The sequence below is a fragment of the Limulus polyphemus genome, unplaced genomic scaffold (assembly GCF_000517525.1).
Source record: "Limulus polyphemus unplaced genomic scaffold, Limulus_polyphemus-2.1.2 Scaffold1511, whole genome shotgun sequence".
In the NCBI taxonomy this organism is placed as follows: domain Eukaryota; kingdom Metazoa; phylum Arthropoda; class Merostomata; order Xiphosura; family Limulidae; genus Limulus; species Limulus polyphemus.
Window position 1 is genome coordinate 65597 of NW_013667121.1, and position 10222 is coordinate 75818.

The 10222-nt window shown below is 32.7% G+C and overlaps 1 protein-coding gene across 1 annotated transcript in view; it reads left to right on the forward strand.

The window, feature by feature from the left end:
• The first annotated feature begins 5262 nt into the window (after window positions 1–5262).
• The window catches only part of LOC106463895, a 30725-nt gene continuing 25765 nt past the window's right edge, over window positions 5263–10222 (forward strand). Inside the window, exons 1-3 of the mRNA XM_013923974.2 lie at window positions 5263–5637; window positions 6851–7016; window positions 9552–9697. Coding sequence (XP_013779428.1) covers window positions 5554–5637; window positions 6851–7016; window positions 9552–9697 — 396 coding nt within the window. The 5' untranslated portion in view covers window positions 5263–5553. The remainder of the gene's footprint in view (window positions 5638–6850; window positions 7017–9551; window positions 9698–10222) is intronic.

The following is a 10222-nucleotide window of genomic DNA, read 5'->3' on the forward strand; positions in this document are numbered from 1 at the left end:
CCAGAACAACATATATATATCAAAACAAAACATTTATTAAATGAAATAGCCTCCATTCTTATCGATGATGTTTTTCAATTTATACAATCAGGTTATTAATGCCCTGATTAAAGAAATCCCTTAGTTTTAAAACAAAAAAATACCTTCCCTATTGGCATACGTTTTCCCATTAAGATGGTGTTGCAGCAAACGAAAAAGATGGTGCCATATCAGGAGAATATGGTGGGTGGGAGAGAACTTCCCAACCCAACTCCATAATCTTGTGTTGCATAAAACATGCCACATGTGGACATGCATTGTTGTGGAGAACAAGAACATCTTTCAGATTGATGAGTGAAGAATGTTTCTGATGAAAGGCTTGATGTAAGTGTTCCAGTTGTTGACTATAGATCTCCACATTGACAGTTCTCTGTGGATTGAGAAGTTCGAAATGAATTACTCCTTTGATGTCCCACCAAATGCAAAGCATCACTTTCTGCAGATGGAGTCCAGGTTCTGGAGTCAGAAGTGGTTTTTGTCTAGGACCGAGCCATTGTTTTCGGCGTTTAATATTCGCATAGAAAATCCATTTTTCATCACCAGTGACAATTCTGTCCAAAAATGGTTCACGCGCATTACGTACCAGAAGAGATCACACGATGATCATTGGAAAGTTCGTGAGGCACCCAAACATCTTCTTTATGGAGTTTTCCCATATTCCTTAGATGTTTACATATTGTTTCACGAGAGACATGCAATTTGAGGGCCATTTCATGAACATGTGTTGCCTTGGGTTAGACTCAACAAATGTCTTCAGAGCATCAATATCATTTCCAACATGTCGGCTCCTGCAATCACAGTTTTGAAGACTAAAGTCACCTGAACGAAATTTACTGAACCATTGTTGACACTTATGAATGTTCAAAACATTTTAACAACCTTCTTTGATATTATTTGTGGCTACAGAGGCGTTGTTTTCCTTCTTGTATTCAAACAATATTACATGCTGAATGTGTGTCTCATTGTGAGCCATCATTAAAAGGGATTAGAGTATACTAAACTTTACACATTATATAGATTACACTAATATGACGTTTAAGTGGTTTGTTTAACTATTATACTTGATGGACGTTTTTTGGGGGGATGGTTAATGAAAATACTCCAAAACGCGACATTAATTTCTTGATGACCTAATATAAACCCTTACCTTGATAGTTCTGTATTAATTAATTACATACCCACCCTCCTCTTCTGTTTAAAAATACTGTCATATCTGAGTCATTATCATATTAATTGTCTCTTCTATCAAAGAGTGGACTGGCTCATTTTATTGGTTTGTTTTTGGAAGTGAACGACAGTTGTCTTCTTTGTGTAAAAAGTATCTAGAAAAGTTTGGTTTGAATTTCGCGAAAAGTTACACGAGGGCTATCTGCACTAGCCGTCCCTAATTTAGCAGTGAAAGACTAGAGGGAAGGCAGCTAGTCATCACCACCCACCACCAACTCTTGGGCTACTCTTTCACCAACGAATAGTAGGATTGACCATCACATTATAATGCACCCACAGATGAAAGAGCAAGCATGTTTGATGGGATGGGGATTCGAACCCGCGACTCTCAGACTACGAGACAAGCACCCTAATATCTAGAGAAAAAGGGACGATGGTTGGTTTCTTTGTGTAAGAAGTATCTGGAGATATAACAACAGTTGTTTTTTTTGTGTAAGAAGTATTAGGAGAGAGAGAGACAATGGTTGGTTTCTTTGTGTAAGAAGTATCTGGAGAGATAACAATGGTTGGTTTCTTTGTGTAATAAGTATTAGGAGAGAGAGAGACAACGGTTGGTTTATTTGTGTAACAAGTATCTGGAGAGAGAGACAATGGTTGGTTTCTTTGTGCAAGAAGTATCTAGAGAGAGAACAATGGTTGGTTTTTTGTGTAAGAAGTATTCCGGAGAGAGAGACAACGGTTGGTTTCCTTGTGTAATAAGTATTAGGAGAGAGAGAGACAACGGTTGTTTTTTATGTAAGAAGTATCCGGAGAGAGAGACAACGGTTGGTTTTTTGTGTAAGAAGTATCTGGAAAGAGAGACAACGGTTGATTTTTTGTGTAAGAAGTATCTGGAAAGAGAGACAACGGTTGTTTTTTGTGTAAGAAGTATCTGGAAAGAGAGAGATTAATTGCTCCAACTGTCCACATCTTAAGTAAAGTATCCAATCTATATTTTTTGTTGATCGCTTTTTTTGCCGTTAAAGCAGTTGTGCGTGGCATATTATAATTTGGATCTTTATTAGTTTACAAATAAAATTATCCGTTTTTCAACGTGTTTATTAGGCACAATCTACAGGGAAAATAGGATCTCTATCACAACTAGTTGGTATATAACCTAAAACGGTGTGTGGAGTTGGGGCTGGGGGTTACTTCTTTCTATATTATTTCTTGTGCACACTTAGAAATGAAACTTAAAAACCTCCATATATATATTATGAAATCGTATGGCCCTTAAAATATTTCGTTTTCAATTACGGTCGAACGTTTGAACATTCCAAGAATCAATCTTATGCTTTTTTCATTGACAAGAAAATATAAAAAAAAAAAGTTTTCGTATTGTTATTAAACAGTTTTGATTAACCAGAAACAGGCGTAATAATAATAATAATTCATTTACAGTGTAATATTTTCGAACTACAATTCCCCACAGGTCAGTACTTTTGGAACACTGGCTTTGAACAATCACTAATTCGCCAGGTGTATTTCTCTCTTCTTGTTGTAATTCAAGATACATCGGCTCCCAGTGGTTAAGCGGTAAGTTCGTTTTGATACCTGCGATGGGCGAAGCACAGCTAGTCTATTGTGTAGCTTTTGTGCTTAACAACAACCAAAGTACCCTTTATCGAAATAAGGGTATATCATTAAGATGAAAATAACAACCGAATAATAATTTACTGCATATACAAAGACGCAAAAACAAAATAATATGTTTGGACAATGCTTTCATATAATTCTCAAATTTGAAAGCAATAGCCCCATCCCCAGTGGCTCAGAGATAATTTTGGGGATTATAACGCTAAAAAATTGGTTTCGATACCTGTGGTGGGCAGAGCACAAATAGCTCTTTGTGTAACTTTGTGTTTAGTAACAAACAATAACAATCGGTGAAACTTTAGATAAAATAGACATAGTAGGTTTGAGACTTTAACTGACTACAACTGCTCGTTGAATGAAACGAGAACAACATTTCGGCATCTTGAAGACCTGAAGAAGGTCTCAGTATAGAAGCCAAAAACTGATCTGTTAGCAATATCGTGAAGGACTTCTGTGGTTATGGAATGTTTTGTTTTTTTCCTAATAACTTTGATAATTTTCTAGATCTAACCTTTAAAGTCTGTGTATGTACATTTATGTCATTTCACAGATTTTTATAATTTATAATATCAAGCGAAGGTTTTATTTGCCCACCTCAGTCTTCCCTATTTAAAAGTGAAGATGATGATGTGTCCTCTTCATTGCATGTTGCCTTCAAAGCAATGACACAATCTGAAAGACAATGTCAACTTCTCTGCCATCCTCACTACCTGTCCAACTATGTAGCCAATGGTTGCTTCTTTATACGCTGATAGGCTTAAGATGTTTGACACATCTCAGAGCCGTAGGAAGCGGTAAGACTAGTCAGACCATGGCCTAACTGCTTTTTCATGGTATGTATAAACACGTTTTTTCAATTATCGTTCTTACTTTTAGACGCGACCACTAGGGCGGCGATACTGTTATCAACGTCATTGCACTAGTGAAAGAAAACGTAAACAAATTGACAGACTATCAATAAATCTTATATTTTTACCGAAACTGAATCATATAGTGATTTATTCAAAACCATCAGACGTGAATAAAATTATTAATTGGATCGATGATATGAGAAATTGGCCAAATGTTATGTATGGTGATATATACAACTAGTTGATATCATCAAAGGCAGTCGATGATCAGAAGATGAGAAACTTCAAAACCTTGCAGAGTTACAAATATTTTCAAAGTGGTAAAGTAGGTCAAATTTTGCACCAAAATAATGAAAATAATGACATTATTTTGAAAACAGACTTCCGTGCCTCACAAAATATATCAAAAACAAATCAAGTTCCAGAAGCCAAAACCTCGTAGGGACTTATAGCCAGAAGATGATGAAACATACCTAGCACACGTAACATACCATTTTACGTTTCAGAACTCGAAGTAAGTGTACAAATATTTTATAAAATTACAATACAATTACGCTAACATTGAAAATTGTGCTAAATTAAACGTTTACAATCTAAAATAAAAACCTAGTACCTTAAAAATGCGTAAAACTTACTGATTTTTGATAACATCCTTTTGCACATGTATCAAATGCAGAATGCGCTATAAGTGCTTTCAGCAATAGATTAAACACAAATCTAAACAATTGTATTCACTCCTTTGCTACCGCTTAGCGGTACTTCTCTGGGCTTATAACGCTAATAATCGGATTTCGATATCCGCGATTGTCAGAGCACAGATAACCCTTTGTGTACTTTTGCGCTTAATAACAAGCAAACAAACAAATATCTTACAACATTGTATGATACTTTATTTGCTTCTCAGAAAATTATTTTATTCGCCACTAAGAAAAACTATTTCTCGCAAATTTACTTTCAAAGGATTTTATTATTATAGAATTAGCTAAATTTTCAGAGAATATTGTTATAACAGCGGAAGTCAGGTGACGCTGGGAGCATGCGCGCTATAGTTTCTCGAAGGATCATGAATTTGCCCGGCAACTCTAGTCTGATTGAGATGCCCTCTTTTTTTAATATATAAGCCTGGCAATGAATACCAGAGGGGTATAGATAATTGAGTCAAGCGAACGGTAGTGAGTGTAGAAATTCTGTGTATTAATAAGTTGTATCGAGGAAGAATAAACTGGTTTAACCAAGAAAGGACTTGTATCGCTGAATTTTCTCGGAAACAATTTCTACCGGAAATTAACAAACAAGCAGGTACATAACAATATAGTTTTCAAAAGTTATGATTTACAGGTTGAAAGCTGGTAAAGTATTAGAAGCTAATAGATATAAATTTAGTGGTAAAAATTGCGTTAACTGCAAATGGTTTTTGTTTCTCTCCTCAACATTCTTCTTAATTTGTCCATTTCTGTTTCAAAATCATTGGCATGTAAAAATAACATTTAAAGACCTATAAATATATAACTTTAACAATTAGAGGGCGCTGCTATTTATCAGCCGGCACGTGATATATATATATGGACTATCAAAACAAGGAAATAGTAAATAAGAAACTAATATGACCAAGTAAAGAACGTATAATATTTTAACTTCTAGCAGCAATGTAATTAAAAATATATAAATCGAAAATGTTAGATTAAACATTTTCTTACTAAGTATTAGCGATTATAATAATGGAATAAACTCAATACTGGCTATTATAGTACACATTTTGCCAGCCGTGCGTTCAGTTTCTTTTCAATTGTTTCGTTGAAACAAGGGTGAAGACTTTAGAGTTGATAACACAACTGTAAACGTCATACTCTTAGTTTTAGCGATGTCGTCTCCCCAAGATACTTCCGAATCATCAGCAGCTCAGGACGCTTTAAGTTTAAGCTCTTCGGCCAGATTTAGTGAAAGGGTAAACAAAATATATTTAACTTTTTTATTATTACAATATAGTTCAGTACCAAACAGAAATTGAAACATACGTTTCATATACTGCAATTAATTAATGTAAATAGTCTAATAGTAATAGTAATACTACATATCCAAATATCTCCAGTCAGCACTGCATTTTCGGGAAAAAACAACAAGAAGAAGAATTTTTAGGTTTAACTCATTGATCAAAAACATCATACCACCTGTGCAGGAAAGCCAATATCTCCAGTACATAAGTTTATTCTGATATATTTGTGTGTGTGTGTATTTCATTCTTAATCCTCTTAAATTCTTAAAGTTCATGCCAAAACATTTAAGTTGTTTTTTTAAGTACAAAGGTTGTATCTTGTTTTCCATAATTAAACCTAAGTTTACTCTACATGCAACTAAAGTATGATGTATTTTAAGATATTTTGTGAAATGTCTGTATGGAAAAGAGAAATATGGGTTAAACCTTTTGGTCAAACAAAGCCCAATTTAGACCCAAAAGTCTCATTTATTTTTAAGTTGTATATATATATATATATAATATTTTAGTTCAGTCTTTCTTACATCTAACTTGTGATACTAGTAGTAAACTGAGTCTTACTTTTCTTCAGATTTTAAGTGACAAATATGTTGAAAGAAATGGTAAAGAAGGTTAGTAGAATGGCTTAGAGAACATTCTCTGATATATAGTTTAGGCAGAGTATCCATATTGAGTTGAATGTGAAATGGGCAGCAACTGGCTATTAGAGAAACACTTGAAGAAAGATATTGGTGACTGTACAATCTACTTATGAAACTCAAATGTAGAGGATGATGTTTAGAATGTCTTCAGATGGAAGACTTGAAACCTCGTCCTCTACACTTGAGCAGCTTAGAGAGTACTTGGCTAGAATGGGTTGTTAACTCTAGTTGGTATGGACACTTAGATATTCAGGAAATTTAAAGAAGTTTAAAATATCACAGTTTTTAAAATGATTGTATTAACTCTTGGAACACTTTGTATATGTAGCAACAAGTTTCTGAAGACTACTTTTAAATGCAGATTTGTGTTCAAGCAAATTTCAGAGAATTCTTTCTTCAGTGCTAATAATTTTTTAAGAAAAATTTAATTACATGAAATATACTGTGACATAAAAGTAGACTATACCACAGATTTATTAGATTATAAAATGTGTTTACGTGTTCTAATTACATTTTCCTTTCAGTTTTCTTGTTTTGGAAGGTCATGCTCTGAATGGACCTTGCTGGTTTTATCAATGATGAATGTCTTCATCATAATCGGAATATCTGCTAAAGAGCTCCACTCATCATTATCACAGAGAACTTGTGATCCCAGCTTTATCTTCAGTATTGCAGTTTTGTTTGCAGCAGGTTAGTTACTTTGTATTGTATTATACAAATGTAATAGCTTTTAAGTGAGATTGTATGTAAACTAGCCATAAAAAACAATTTCTTTTACCTAAAGTTTATCTAGGAGGTTAATTTTTATTTGCATACTAACATTTACCTCAAGTGGATACTTAAATCTTGTCCGATTTATGACCCTCTCCTTTTTTCACAGGACCATGTTAAGACTCCTCTTCTTACTTTCCCTTCTTCTTCTGAATTATCAACAACCTTACCACCGCTGTGTACAGAAATACCACTCATCATCTTTCTTTCCAATCTATTTCAATTAACTTAATTCCAATAGTTTTGGCCAGCAGACCCTATAAAATGCCTTTTCCAAAAAGGGTTAATTGTCTCACTTTTTCATGCATCAGATCAAATCTTCTTTGTTGCTCAAAGTTTCACAACTGTTCGTACTGTTTTCCACTAAGCTTCTTTCACTTTCTCAGGTTCTCTTTTTATTTATTTAATTTTGCTTCTTCTTTTCATTATGTTTACAGTTTTCCATTTTCTCCTTTCTTCCATCATTTATGTAATGTTTTCTGTGACCCTTGGCTTCTTATTATCAGATTCTTAAGCATGTTTCAATGACTTCCTACATATTTATCAGTTCTTTTCTTGGTTCCATATTTAACTTCTTTTCTGTACTTCACTCAGTTTTTACATTTCAAAAACTAAAATTCCATCTTATCTTCTTACTTCCTTGCTAAAAATTGTGTTTCAATATTCATGGTTGGCACAGCATAGATAGCCCATTGTGTATCTTTGTGCTTAACTACAAACAAACTTATTTTCTTTCACTCTCTTCAGTTGCAAATTTTGTTCTTAATTACAAGACTGTGACATGATTCTGCATGTCCACATAAGAAACTGAGCCAACAATGTAAAATAATTTAAATGTAAAAATTATTATATAGTAGTAGTATTAATTAAACTAACTTTAAAAAATGAAAATAGCTTTCATTCCATAGATTATACAGATCTTTTGAATCTGTACGTTTTGCTTTTAAATAGAGAAAAACATGATTTGTTTGAAATAATTTAATACTGGCTGTTTTCACCAGTGTAATTTAGTTATTATGTCAAACATATCCACATACATGTTTATATCTTGAAGAAAAGTACAGTCTCTAATAATGTATATGTAGATTAAAACACGATGAGATGAAGAAATAAATGTGCTGTGTGTTATCTACACAGGACATGTGTAATACTGAGAGGCATAATGATGAGCCAGAAATGAAATGTATATATCTACAGTTTAAAATCCGTATTACATCATTTATATATCGTAGTACCAATTTTAGATAAAGTATCAAATTAAAAGTTCAGTCTTGCTTTTACGTGTACATGCATTGATTAGACCAAGACTTGTATGCAACTTCAAAAATGTCCAACAACTAAACATTAGCACCGTTATTATTTGAAATCTGCTACCGTAAAGGTGAAATGGTTATGATTTTTGAATGGAGTTCAAGTAATTGTGATCTTGTGACAGTTATATATTCATTGTTTGTTAAATACACCATTTTTTCGTACACTTTCAGTTTGTTGTTACTTCCATATGTAAGAACTGAAGAATATCTATAGTCCATTGTTACATTTGTATACATACACTCAGAATAGACAACAACTGAAATATTTTGTGTTACACTCATATACATACACTCAGAATAGACAACACTTGAAATATTTTGTATTACACTTATACTAAAATAGAGGATGACTTTTTCATCTATGATTTTATCTCTATTTAAAAAGAAATACAACAAAATATATTTGAAACCACTACTGCACATAGGTAAAAGAGGTTACATATATTTTTAATAGTTATCGCTGGTCGTGTGTTTGTTTTGGTCAGTGTTTATAAGAGATTACATGTATTTTTAATAGTTATCGCTTGTTTTCTAATAGATGTCACTGGTCATGTGTTTGTTTTGATTGGTGTTTACAAGAGCGAACATGTTTTTTCTAGTCGTGTTTATTTTGGTCAATATTTATATGATATTGAATGTATTTTTAATAATTATCGCTTGTTTTCTAATAGATGTCACTGGTCATGTGTTTGTTTTGATTGGTGTTTACAAGAGCGAACATGTTTTTTCTAGTCGTGTTTATTTTGGTCAATATTTATATGATATTGAATGTATTTTTAATAGTTATCGCTTGTTTTCTAATAGATGTCACTGGTCATGTGTTTGTTTTGATTGGTGTTTACAAGAGTGAACATGTTTTTTCTAGTCATGTGTTTATTTTGGTCAGTATTTATATGATATTGAATGTATTTTTAATAGTTATTGCTGGGTTTTTAATAGATGTCACTGGTCATGTATTTGTTTTGATTGGTGTTTACAAGAGCGAACATGTTTTTTTCTGGTCATGTGTTTGTTTTGATCAACATTTATATGATATTAAATGTATTTTTAATAGATGTCACTGTTCATGTGTTTGTTTTGATCAGTGTTTAACTAACAAGTATAGAATAATATCCTAACTTTTTGTTTCTGTATTTTAAAGGGTTTGGATCTTGCTTCATCATACACGGTGTGTTGTGTCAGCGAGCTCACAGTGTCTACCTACATCTGGCTTCTGTTTTTCTAGCTGTATCGTACAGTATTGTTGATTATTATTTTAATGTAGAACATCGAGATAATTTTAAAATTGTAAGTATGACATGGACATGTTTAACCATTACATGTTTGAAAAGTTTAAAACAGGTAATAAATGGAGACAATAAGTGTTAGATATATATACATTCATTACTACCTGTATAAAAAATTTTTGTAACTTTATTTGTTTTATATCTTATATTTTGAATCAAATTATTCATATTTAGATACTGTACTGAGAGCTTCTACTCAACATATAAATATGTACAATATTTGCTGTATGATGTTTCTGTCAAGAAAACCAAAATTAAAATAAATAAAAGTCCATGTGATAACTATTCAGATTGATCCTTAACTATTAGGGAAATTTTTGGTAAAGTCACTTAGAATCTTGTGAGTATTGATCCTTAACTACTAGGGTAATTTTTGGTAAAGTCACTTAGAATCTTGTGAGTATTGATCCTTAACTACTAGGGTAATTTTTGGTAAAGTCACTTAGAATCTTGTGAGTATTGATCCTTAACTACTAGGGTAATTTTGGTAAAGTCACTTAGAATCTTGGTGAGTATTGATCCTTAA